At 34.8% G+C, this 13,581-nt stretch overlaps 2 protein-coding genes and 1 pseudogene across 3 annotated transcripts; 2 read left to right on the top strand and 1 right to left on the bottom strand.

Annotated features, from left to right (window-relative positions):
- LOC104771001 lies at positions 915-1,505 on the top strand. Its single transcript, XM_010495470.1, has one exon. The coding sequence runs from the start codon at positions 972-974 to the stop codon at positions 1,404-1,406; it is 435 nt and encodes a 144-aa protein (XP_010493772.1). The 5' UTR covers positions 915-971; the 3' UTR covers positions 1,407-1,505.
- Positions 4,546-4,654, top strand: LOC109131288 (annotated as a pseudogene).
- On the bottom strand, positions 11,001-13,581 carry LOC104770999 (homeobox protein knotted-1-like 3; the record flags this gene model as incomplete). 2 transcript variants are annotated; one of them, XM_019242020.1, is given in 6 exon segments in its annotated part: positions 11,001-11,457; positions 11,546-11,682; positions 11,833-11,964; positions 12,123-12,307; positions 12,437-12,557; positions 12,991-13,581. In XM_019242020.1, coding segments are annotated over 6 exon segments (1,206 nt in total), but the record flags the coding sequence as incomplete, so codon positions are not given.

Genomic DNA, 13,581 nt, shown 5'->3' with positions numbered 1-13,581 from the left:
TAATATTATTAGATGATTAATCAAGTTTACTAGAATTAAATCAAGTCATAACCTAAAATTAATCAATATATTATTGTAAATGCAGGGTGTTTATTGGATCTAACATATGTATAGTTTACTGAATTATTAATTTCATAATATAAACAACAGGTGTTTTTTTTTGTCAAGTAAAAAAAGTGTTTTTTTAAATGGTTAATACGGGTGAAAATCTGCAAAAAATATTATTACCTTACGTGATTTAAATATGTTGAATGGAATTCCAGAAGTCTATTCCAAAATTACTCTACAACTATTTTAGTAATTAATCGTTTTTAGATTTATTTCTGGTCAATATTTTGTTCTTTCTATATATTAAAATGATAGTCGCACCGAAATTTTCATAATTCAATGAATCATATAAAATATAGAAAAAAACTAAAAAAAAATAAAAGAATTATTTCAAAAAGTTAAAAGAAAATTAACATAACTTATAATACAAAATATCTAAGTTTACACAGTTTTGAAAAAAATATCGCATTCACTTATCTTCTTCATAAAATAATAATTGTATACAACTTTCACTTTTTCTGATAACGCAATCTTTTTTTTTTTCTTTTGAGTATTTTACTCAATAGTATTTAATATTTATCAACAAAAAAAAAAAATATTATCCTTAAAGACAAAAAAATAAAATAAACAAAAAAAAAAAGGAAAGCAACCGTTTCGCCCCCGCCTTCACAGCTGTCTTTCACAATTAGCCAGCGAATAAAATAAAATAAAATCCTCGCTCCTCTCACATCACCGTCACACCATTCTCATCACAGTCCAATTACATACTCCATCACTACAATCACCCAACGGTCATTACGCCACGTGTCATAATTATCACCATCTATATATATAATAACAACAACTCTATCTCTCTGATATTTTCTTCTTTTTTTTTACAGAACACAACACACTCTCTGTTTTGTTTTGTTGTAATCATCACCATGGCCACTGATAGAGAGAATCTACTCTCAGATGATTACGATGAACCGGCGGCTTTTTGCGGATGTGGGTATTTTCGTAAACTCTGTGTAGTCCGGTGGCGGCGGCGAAGAGGAGGAGACGACGAGGAGGCGCGTCTCGAGCATCGCAGTCGGAGCAGTGGATGGAGCGGTGGTGGCTCTTTGCAAGAAGAAAGAGGGGGGAGGTGGGGGAGTGGGAAACTTAAGGGGCTAAAAGAGATTTCTGAGAAAATCGCGGGGCCGAAGTGGAAAAACTTTATAAGAAGTTTCAGTAACAGCAGGAAGAAGATGAGGAGAGATGTTGATTTCACTTATGATCTTAAAAACTATAGTCTTAATTTTGATGACGGCGGTTGTAGTAGTAGTGAAGATCCTTCACCGGAGAGGTTTGTAGCTCCGGTTGTTACTAAAGTTTGATTTTTTTTTTTTGTAATGTTTTTTTTTTTTTTTGATATTTATGTTAATATGAAGATACCTATGGGGTTATAATTAAATTCGTATTGAATTAGGTTCTAACTTGGTGTTCGATCGCCACTAATTAGATTCGTGATTGGCCATTTGGGTAAAATTGGAATGCTATAGAGTAAATAGTTTGTGAACAATAACTTGTTCTTTTTTACTGATTCACATGTTTGTTCCTACCAAATAGACATACATGTTTATCCCGAGAATATATTTGTACTTATCACAAATATATGTATATCTAAAACTAAGATATATATACAAAACTAATAATACTTTCACTTAAATTGGTGCCTGTAAATTGCGACTGTATATAGAATGTGATAACTGATGATGATTATTGAACATAGAGATCACATGTTTATACAACAGATTGTTAGGATTGCTAAGCTAAGATCATAACCCACAGATATTTGAATTTATCTTTACATGATAAATACAAAATATAGATAAACACTATCTATACTAATATGCCCCCTCAAGATGGACGTCGGCGACAGAGTCCAATCTTGTCTGAAAGCTCCAAGAATCTAGTACGAGGTCGAGGCTTTGTGAGAGCATCGGCGAGCTGATCAGCGGAGCAGATGTGAGCAACACGAAGATGCTTGCCTTGAACTTGTTCCCGAACGAAGTGATAGTCCAATGCGAGATGCTTCATGCAAGAATGAAATACCGGATTCGCCGAGAGATAGATAGCCCCAATGTTATCACAGTAGATAATAGGAACATCAGTAGACTGAAGACCAAGCTCTTTCATGAGGGATGTAAGCCATTTAACCTCAGAAGCAGCGGCGGTAAGAGCACGATACTCTGCTTCTGTCGAGGAGCGAGCAACGCCGGTCTGCTTCTTTGAGGACCAGGAAATGGGCTGTCGTCCTAAGTAAGTAATGTAAGCACCCGTAGAAGTGTAGTCATCACGATTCCCGGCCCAGTCAGCATCAGAGAACGCATGAAGATTGCGAGGAGACTTAGCGGAGAAGAAGAGACCCATGTTCGCTGTGCCTGCAAGATATCGCAAAACACGTTTGACTGCCTCCCAGTGAAGAGTGCGTGGCTGATGCATATACTGAGACAAACGGTTGACAGCAAAGGCAATGTCAGGCCGAGTCAGACCAAAGTATTGAAGACTACCAACCATGGCGCGATACATGGAGGGGTCAGGAAGAATGTCACCAGAAGAGAGAGTAAGAACCTTACCAGACGACATTGGAGTAGCAACATGCTTTGCATCAGCCATTTTAGTTTTGCGAAGAAGATCCGTAATATACTTGGTCTGCGTAAGATGAAGACCCTCACTTGTGCGATACACTTCCATGCCAAGGAAGTAAGAGAGCTCACCCAAATCTTTGAGGGAGAACTTGTCAGCGAGAAGATCAATCACTCGTGTGATAGCAGAGAGAGTTGTATCCGTGATAAGAATATCATCGACATATATAAGCATGTAGACGAAGGAGTTGCCGGAGTGAAGAACGAAGAGAGATTCATCAGCAAGAGACTTGACGAAGCCAAGACTCACCAGAAAATCTTTGAGGGCAGTGTACCACGCACGAGGCGCCTGCTTTAGGCAATACACCGCTTTGTTGAGTCGACAGACATGATTGGGATGATCTTTATCAACGAACCCAGGAGGTTGGAGCATGTAGACTTCTTCTTCAAGTGGGCCTTGCAGGAAGGCGTTGTTAACATCAAGTTGTTGAAGAGGCCAGTTAGAAGCAACAACAGTACCAAGAACAAGTCGTATAGTGGCATGTTTAATAACCGGACTGAATGTTTCCTGAAAGTCGAGACCCAGACGTTGATGAAAGCCTTTTGCCACGAGACAAGATTTGTAATTTTCCACCAAACCATCAGGCTTGCGTTTGATCCTATACACCTATTTATTTCCAACAATGTTAGTAGCAAGAGATCGATCAACTAAATCAAAGGTATTATTGCGGATAAAAGCATCATATTCCTTGCTCATAGACCCCCGCCATTTCTTGTCTTGCAAGGCTTGTGTGAGATTTGCAGGCTCCAGTTCTTGAAGAACCGTGTGTAGACCGTACTTAGTACTTGGTTTCGTGATGTTGTTCTTAGCTCGGGTGACCATGGGGTGAGTGTTAGTCACTGGCACTGATGGTGAAACAGAATCAGCTGGAACAGTCACTTCCTCTGTTTCAGTAATAACATTAGAGTCAGACTCTTGTACCGTAGAAGCCTCAGGCGAAGAAGCAGAACACGGGAGAGTGGCCAGGATGGGTGTTTGAGGAAATATTGGAACAAGAGAAGCAGTGACGGAATCAGAGGAAGTAGTGTTTGGGGAAGAAGATTGTGTTTGAGCTAAGAGACGAGAGAAGGGAAATACCGATTCAACAAAATGGACATGACGAGATATGTAGACATGAGAGTTATCAACATCAAGACATAGATATGCACTCTGTGTAGGGGAGTAGCCCAAAAAGACACACGGTTTCGACTTGGGATCGAACTTGTTGTGACCGTATGGCTTGATCCAAGGGTAGCAGAGACATCCGAAGGTTCGCAGCTTGGAGTAGTTCGGTGTATGACGAAACAGGAGTTGATAAGGGGTGTTGTCAGCAAGATTCGGGGTAGTGAGACGGTTTATGAGATATACTGCTGCCGCAAAAGAGTAAGTCCAGTAGGAATGTGGTAGTTGAGCGTGAGTGAGCAGAGAGAGCCCTGTTTCGACAATATGACGATGCTTTCGTTCTGCTATTCCATTGTGTTCCGGAGTGTGTGGTGGACTAGTTAGATGAGAGATCCCATGACTGGCAAGAAATTGTCGCATAGCAATGTACTCACCTCCATTATCAGAGAAGAGAGTAACAATCTTGGTGTTGAATCGGTTTTCCACAAGGGACTTGAAAACGAGGAAGATATGAGCAACTTGAGACTTGGTTTTGAGAGGATATAGCCATGTATACCTTGTATAATGGTCTACAAAAAACCAATTAGATACCATATTAGATAGTGGGCTTCGAACTCAAAACTAATTGGCAATGAGTGGAGAGGCCCATATCTTATATATACTACTTAAGATCCTATTCAACTTCCAATGTGAGATATTGTATCCCTAATCCGCCTCCTCGAAATGATGGCTTCTTTAAGCATCAATCTCGGTATGTTTGGGCATGAATCGGCAGGCCAACTATTGGGCCGGACCAATTGTGGATTTTGTTGAGTATGTGCGGACCGGGCTCTGATACCATATAGAATGTGATAACTGATGATGATTATTGAACATAGAGATCACATATTTATACAACAGATTGTTAGGATTGCTAAGCTAAGATCCTAACCCACAGATATTTGAAGTTATCTTTACATGATAAATACAAAATATAGATAAACACTATCTATACTAATACTGTACACATTAGGCATTAGATACTCACAACTCGAACATGCTAGAGTTGTAGGCCAAATGATTTGTAGCATGAACATATGTGTTGTTGAGATGAGTTGATATTTAATGATATTATGAAATACATGGCAATCGATGTCAATTTGTTTAGTTCGCTTAGGAAATTTGAACTAGTATAGTATCAACTTTAATTATTAAAAAAATAAATAAATAAATAACAATGTCTTACTATATGGTGGAGCTTCAAATTCTGCGAGAAACACTTCTATAGGTTGTGAAAAGACATTGTCAATATAGTTAATAGTTAGTGATATCAACTTATACCCCTAATGTATCACGCACGCATATGTCTATTGCATCTTCTTACAAAAATGAGCTTATGTTTTTGTACAAACTTGATAAACCCAAAATCTTGTGGTGCTTTTGGTAGCTTTTTGAGAACCAACATAAACACGTTTGTGATAAGTCCTTCTTACGAAAGAGTATAGTTTTTTGAGAAATACTCTAAAATAGCACCAAACCAAGTTTTATGGACAACTATAGCACACATCCCATAAATTTCCAAAAATAGCACTAATTAACACATTAAATTATTTAAAATTAATTTTTAGAATTTATTTTTTTTATGTTTGGGTTCTCAATTTCATATTTAGGTTATAGTTTTGAGGGATACGATTTAGTATTTTGAATTTAGGATTTTATTTTAGAAAATTAATTAGTGCTATTTTTGGAATTTTAGAAATATTATGCTCAGTTTGAAACAAAAACTTAATTTGGTGCTATTTTTGAGAATCTCCCTTGTTTTTTTTATATTAATTGTATGTTTTCTCCACGTATTGGTATTTTTAATTAGTTTTTGTGAATATATATATATATAATAAATACATATACAAACCTGGTACACAATTTCAAATAAGTATACATACTAATTTCAATTTTAATGGGAAGATATATATAGCAAACGTGTTTATGTTGTCCAGAAGACACCGGAACAAGCTGGACATGTTATTTCATAGATGTTATACGAATTGTCCTCAAAGCTTTCGAGGCAATCTAATGACTAAAGTATCAGACTGAGGGCAAGAGAAGAGTCTTGGAGGAAAATTATCGATAGAGAATCCTCTAATTTCCAAACTCTCAATAGAGTCGAGACTGAAAAGCTGAACCGGTAATGATGGGCGATACTCATCATTCGTATTTATAAGCTCCAAATCAATAACCCCTCTTGTTAGCATATCACACATAGACTGGTTAACAAATATAGGAGTTGTCTTTTACCTACTAATGTGCAAGCTTTGATATGTGCAAGGAATTGGGTTCAGGGTTTTCAAGAAATTGGTAAGAATTCTACATTTTATTTGCATATTGTATATGTAGGTGATGAATCTAACAAATACTCTTTTGAATATTGTAGATGATGAGTTCGAGTTTGTTGAGAAAGGGATTATTGTTGTAGTGTAATGCTTAAGTTAATGTGTTCTTTTCTTAAATTTTTGTAACGTATTGTATTTGAATCTTGTTATGCTTATGTTATTGTGTTCTTTTATTGGAGTTTTTCTTGTTAATGTAAGGTTTTAACCTTAAAATCCTTAATTTTCAGATATTAATTTGTAATATTTTATAAGAGAAAACCTTAAAAATAAAATATCTTATTATATAAATTTGGGTTTTGAAAGTTAGTCATTAACAGGATTTTGACATGTATCAAGTTATCAATCTCAGATTTTGATATGTGTAAAAGTTAATATTTAATAAAGAGAATTTGTTAAAAATACCTTTTTTGGTATTATCCTTTTCAAAAATACCCCCTTTTTTGGCCAATTTTATTTTTGCCCTCTTTTAATTTTAATGACCATTTTACCCTTAGATGAAAAATATTTTAATCAATAAAAATAAAAACAAAATTTTTCCGCCAAAAAAATTTCCGACATATTTTCCCGCCAAAATTTTTTCGAAAAAAAATTTCCCGCCAAACAAATTTTTGTCAAAAAAAATTTCGAAAAAAAAATTTCCCGCCAAAATAAATTTACAAGGTTTTTAAAAGGTTTTAAAGGTTTCTACCTTATAAAAATCTTATAAACACCTTGTAAAGGCTTTTACAAGATTTTTTAAAAAGATTTAAAAGGTTTTTTAAACACAGGTTTTTAAAAGGTTTTTAAAAGATTTTTAAAAAGTTTTTAAAAAAAATTTCAAATGGTTTTTAAAAACATTGTAAAAGCAGTTACAAGATTTTTAAAAACCTTATAAGGTTTTTAAAAGAGTTTTAAAAGGTTTTTAAATACCTTGTAAACGCTTTTAAAAGCTTTTTTAAAGCATTTACAAGGTTTTTAAAAGCGTTTACAAAGGTTTTTAAAAGTGTTTACAATGTTTTTATGAGGTATAAATTTCAATATTTTTGGCGGGAAAATTTTTCGATTTTGGCAGGAAAATTTTTTTTTGACGGAAAAAATTTTTGATTTTGGCGGGAAAAGTTTTTAGCGGGAAAATATTTTTATTTTTGGCGGGAAAATATTTTTGATTTTGATGACTGTACATTCTTGCTGTCACTCAAAAATGGTAATTTGGTCATTTTGTATATAAAGAGGGGTATTTTTAAAAATGGTCAACATGAAGGGGTATTTTTAAAAAGGGATATGGAAAAAGGGGCATTTTTGAGAATGCCCCTTTAATAAAAAGAATTTGATTACAACAAAAATAAAATATTTTGTTTAAAAAATATTAATAATATAAAAAGATAATTATCAAAGATTACAAAATTTATAAAAATACAAAGTTTTATCAAATAATTATAAGAAGATTATTTTATGTATATCTCATAAAATTTTAAATTAAAATATTATTTAATTATTTTTAGTTTTAAGTTATTCAAAAACACTACTTTCAACTTTTTTTAATTGAGATTTTTTTTTTAATGGGAAGGTAAATTTTTTTTTTTTAAACCAAAATTTTCTCCTACTTTCTCCTTTTTCAGTTGGGAATAAGTAAGATTAATATGTTGACCAAAAAAAAATTAATATATGTGTCTACTTTTCTTAATATTGTATTTTAAAGTTTATTGTAGTACTTTTAGATTATTTTTTTTAATTTATATTTTCATCATTGAATTATTTGGAATTCATATATTACCGTGATTATAATTTTCTATTGTTTCTTTAATTATATCAAATTAATTTTCTTCTAATTTCTTAACCTTGATTGGTTGGTTATAAACTCTTCCTTATTTTGCAAACATAATTGTTACCATTATTCATTCAATCCCAAAGAGAGATAATGAGTAAAAGTTCATTAACCTTCCTTATTTTGCAAACATAATTGTTACCATTACAACAAATAGATAGATAGATTGGAAAAACATAAATCGTTGTTGATAGATCCATAGGAGCTCAAAGACTGTGACACCCTGGTTTGCGGAAATGTTTAAAAGAGTTGATTTTGGCTACATATGTCACCAAAATGCACTTATTTTTTCGGTCAAGGGTCCTGAGAAAATTTCATGATGGGTGAACTTCCTGAAAGTGATTGTCGGAACTGTACGAGTGAGGACAAAACACAGGAAAAGATCATTTGTTGATTTAAAATAATTTATATTTTCATCATTGAATTATTTAGGATTCATATATTACCATGCTTATAATTTTCTATTGTTTCTTTAATTATGTCAAATTAATTTTCTTCTAATTTTTTAACCTTGATTGGTTGGTCATAAACCTTCCTTATTTTGCAAACATAATTATTACCATTATTCATTCAATCCCAAAGAGAGATAACGAGTAAAAGCTCATCAACCTAATCAATGGATAAAATAGACTAATCAAACACAAGCTTACAACAAATAGATAGATAGATTGGAAAAACATAAATCGTTATTGATAGATCCATAGGAGCTCAAAGACTGTGACATCTTGGTTTGCGGAAAGATTTTAAAGAATTGATTTTGGCTACATAGGTCACCAAAATGCACTTATTTTTTTGGTCAAGGATCCTGAGAAAATTTCATGATGGGTGGCCTTCCTGAAAGTGATTGTCGGAACTGTACGAGTGAGGACAAAACACAGGAAAAAATCATTTGTTGATTTAAAATAATTTATATTTTCATCATTGAATTATTTGGAAGTCATATATTACCGTGCTTATAATTTTCTATTGTTTCTTTAATTATGTCAAATTAATTTTCTTCTAATTTCTTAACCTTGATTGGTTGGTCATAAAACCTTCCTTATTTTGCAAACATAATTGTTACCATTATTCATTCAATCCTTAAGAGAGATAACGAGTAAAAGCTCATCAACCTAATGGATGGATAAAATAAACTAATCAAACACAAGCTTACAACAAATAGATAGATAGTTTGAAAAAGTTTGAAAAAACATAAATCGTTGTTGATAGATCCATAAGAGCTCAAAGACTGTGACACCTTGGTTTGCGGAAAGGTTTAAAATAATTGATTTGGCTACATATGTCACCAAAATGCACTTATTTTTTCGGTCAAGGGTCCTGAGAAAACTTCATGATGGGTGACCTTCCTTGAAGTGATTATTGGAACTGTAAGAGTGAGGACAAAACACAGGAAAAGATCATTTGTTGATTTGTAGGATCGATAAACAAGTTTTTAAAGCCTCCCAGACGTAACAAACCAGCCATCAAATATGGGTGGGTCCACGAGCCAGGAATAGATGTAGGGCCCACTTAGGAAGGTGAGCCTATGGATTGAGAGTAGACATGGGCTCACTAAGGAAAGTGGTGGTTGAGGTGTTACAAAGATAGAGGCTACATCATGGTGTGTCAAAGACACTTCCACGAATACATTGGGAAATTTAACATTAGTTACTATCAAAAAAATTTTGTCACGTTAGAAAAAGGTTTTTACTTTCATTGGTTGTCGGAGCAAGCCATTTTGAGATAACAAAAAGACGTGAACATGTTCTCTTCACACATGAGGAGGGCAGAGCCGAGGTTCTCTCTATGGTGTAGAAGGTTAGACACAAGGTTATCTCCCCAAGGGAGGAAGGTGGAGGAGGTTTGGCGCAAGGTTTATCTCCCCAAGTGAGGACGGAAGAGCCAAGGTTCTCTCCATGGTGGAGGAGGTTGGACGCAAGGTTCTCTGCATAAAAGACGAGGGCAGAGCCGAAGTTTTCTCCATAGTGGTCATACACTATTGTGATGATACATCATTGATTAGTATATTGTGTAATATATTTTTTATTCGAAGTGTTTTTTGAGCTAACAATTTTAGTAATTAAAAAACTATGCAGAAGTGAAAGTAAAATAGTTGGTTTAATGTGTTCATACAGACATTTTCTAGGTGTGAAAATATATTTGTAACAGAGTATATTTAGGTGTAAGAAAAATATACTTTTAATGGTAACATACATACAAAATTTGTATATAGATACAAATCAGTGTATTATAACAAAAGTAAAATTTATAAATAACGTACAACAAATTTTAATAAAATTTATAAAAATTTAAATCCGTACATCGAACGGGTCCTCATCTAATATTTTATAAGAGAAAACAATAACAATAAAAAATCAGATTTTATAAAATAAAGAACAACAAAAAAATCAGATTTTATAAAAGAAACAACAAAATAAAATTTAGATTTTTAAAGTGAAACAACAAAAATAAAAATAGATTGGACATGCCCATATTTTGGACTGTTGTCCGTTGTGGACCTCCCAAATATAGCCTATAAACAGAATGTCCATTGCTCGGTAGACAGCCCAATTGACATCTATATACATAAGTTCTTTTGGTTTTTGTCCACAAGCCCATTAGGAATTTGATGATGACATTGTTCATCCTTACACTTTGACATCTATCTTCAATAAATGAAACTTGTTAATCATCAGTTCATGTGCACAAACACCCCGTGATCGATTGAAAAATCTCGTCGAAAACTTTCGTGTAACTTGTGGCTATCAGTCACAAACGTGATAAAACGAAACAACAAAGATGAATAAACAATTGAGTAGAAAAGAACACGTTTCAAAATATTAAATCACAAAAAGTACCCAGCTGCAAGCTACATTACCAAGATGGGGTCTATTCGATATTGTCGTCATCTACTATGTACATGTACTTACTCACCAAAGCCAATTCCATAGCTCGAGTGGTAACATCGTAATAAATATGGCAAAAGAAGCGGATAAGATGGAGACAAGTATGGTTAATACGGAGGAACATATAGACTGAACTGAACTATAAAAAAAAGGTTATAGAAACTGTGCATCACAATACTCTCCTCTCGCTATCTTCTTATTCACAAGATATAATGATGATGATGATTATCTGATGGTTCATAAATAAAACTCATGCAGACAAGCAAACAAAAACAACAACAAACATTAAACAAAAGCCTGGATCTCCTTTTCTTTTTTAATCTTTTTTTGTTGGTTTGTGTACTACTTAATAAAATATATGGGCAGCATGACACATAACCAAAACTACGTACTATGTAATTGCACAAAAAGTTACTTTCTAATACTGTCCCCTCTCTCTGTATAACCCAAACTCCTCCATAAATTTCTCAACCTTAACCCCTAAACCCTGAAACTCGAATCCCATCTTTCACCTCGCCCAAATTCACATCTCTGTTCTTTCTACGCAAAACGCTCTCTTCCGCTATTGTCACCTGCATTGCTTTCATCCAAACAACGTAGTTTCAGACTTTTTGAGTCCAATCGATAAGTTTTCGGTTATGTCTTAAGACAAAAGAAGTAATATATACCTTTTGCGTTTGTTCTTTAAGACAGTGGAAGAAGATGGATTGCTGTGCCAGTTCCTCTTTCTCTGATTGATGAACCAATTGTTTATCTGCTTTAGCTGCAAACCTGTCTCCTGCACCAACCTCGCCTTATCTTCCTCCTGCAAACATTTGATATGCTCATTGAAGTTATTGGAAGTAAAATTTTGAAAGAGATTTTGGGATGAGTGAAAGAGAGAGAGAGAGAGAGAGAGAGAGAGAGAGAGAGAGAGAGAGAGAGAGAGAACGAGAGAGAGAGAGAGAGAACTCACAGTAGGGTAAGGCCATTTCGAATGAGATTGCCACCATGCTTTGAGAACAGATGTGGTGTCTCCTGGTAATTTCCCAGCTCTTCTCTTCCTCAGTATCTCCTCTCTTATGTCTACTATCTTCTCCTTGTAACCCTTTTCACAACCAAAACAAAGGTTCTACATTGTTAGATCATGATTCTTGCCTTAAATAATCCAATTCATATACTACTACTACTACTACTTGATTCAGAAGATAAATTAACCTTATAGGGTTTAATAGAAGATCAAAGAACAAGTTAAGCTCTTATTACCTGTTTGAGTTCATGCTTGAGTTCTTGTCTAACTCTTTCCATCAAGGATCTCTCGCTTTCGGTAGGAACCAGAGGACCAAATCCCAACACATCTAAGCTCCCATCGAACATATTAACATCACTCTCTACTTGTTCATCCTCATCATCCGACATTGTTGCTCCCATCCCTTCACCAGGAGACACTCCTATCGCACCCAAAAAAAAAAAAAAAATACAATAAATGAGAAGAGAGCTTTGTCTTTGTCAAAATGTAACACTTCATGAAACAGCTCATAAGATTTTAAGCCAAATGCTAAACATTGATTCTCACCCACCTGTTAAGCTTTGAAGAGACTGCTCAATCTCCCAACAAGCCATCACAGCTTCCATAGCATGAACACGCACATGTTGTTGCAATTGCTCTTTGAAAGAACACAGAAGCAGCACATAATGCGTCTGTAATTTTACAACCACAAAAATTGAATACATTAAAACACACATTAATAAAACATTGACAAAGAACAAAACTGAACTCGTTTCTGTAACTAAAGATTGTTGTGTTTCAAATTATTATATTTCATAACCATTGTTATATCATAAGCTCTGTCTCACTCTACCAAAAGAAAAAAAAATTCATAAGCTCTGTCTTTTTTTTTCTGGTCCTACTTAAGGTCTAGATAATGTAAAATTTTAGGAATTTTTAATCGCCATTGCTTATCCCAAAAAAAAAAAAAAAAAACAAGTCTTGATTTTAAGATTTCAAAATCAAGAAACCTAATTCATAATTAAAATTAGAATTTGTGCTAAATCAAATAATGAAGTCGTTAATCATATATTATTAAACCAAAAAAAAAGAGATAAAATTTGGAATCTATGTATATATATATACCATGAACTGGTCAAGCTCTTTGTCGTCGCCGACGAGTCCTTGAGCGGCGGCGCCTAACGCTGAGTACTTAGCGACGACGTGCTGGGACTGAGCAAGCTGAGCGTCGATCCTCGGAAGTTGATCAACCGGAGTAGCGATTCTCAAACACGCAACGTGCGCCGACAAAAGCTGCTCGTAAAGAGGATGAGAGAGGATCTCCGCCTTGTGTCTCGCATTCTGCCAGCTCACAACTCCGTCCACCGCCGCAGCTCCTCCTCCGTCGTTTTTGTTATCTCCTCCTCCGCCTTTCATCTCTCCGCCAATCATCGTCTCCGCTCCTCCTCCTCCTCCAGTGACGTCATCGATTCCGTCTCCAACAACGGCGGAAGCGGTAGCGTTGTTGTTGTTGTTTCGTTGGAGGAAGGAAGAGGAGCGAGAAAGCCACTGGTTAGCAGCGACGGCGGCGGATGAAGGAGAATCGGAGCTGCTCGCGGTGGTTGTGTTAGCGGTGGCTGTGTGGAGGTTGAGGAAATTGTTGTTGCCGTTGTTGTCTGAGGAGCGGAGAAGCGCTGAGTTGAGCCAGTTAGGAGGAGGAGCTTCTTGGAAATGTTG

This window comes from Camelina sativa, chromosome 20, assembly GCF_000633955.1.
Source record: "Camelina sativa cultivar DH55 chromosome 20, Cs, whole genome shotgun sequence".
In the NCBI taxonomy this organism is placed as follows: domain Eukaryota; kingdom Viridiplantae; phylum Streptophyta; class Magnoliopsida; order Brassicales; family Brassicaceae; genus Camelina; species Camelina sativa.
The sequence above is the reverse complement of the archived record's forward strand: the minus strand, read 5'-3'. Positions and strand labels throughout refer to the sequence as shown.

Coding starts and splice junctions, on each gene's coding strand:
- LOC104771001 (XM_010495470.1), top strand. CDS start 972: ATGGCCACTGATAGAGAGAATCTACTCTCAGATGATTACGATGAACCG.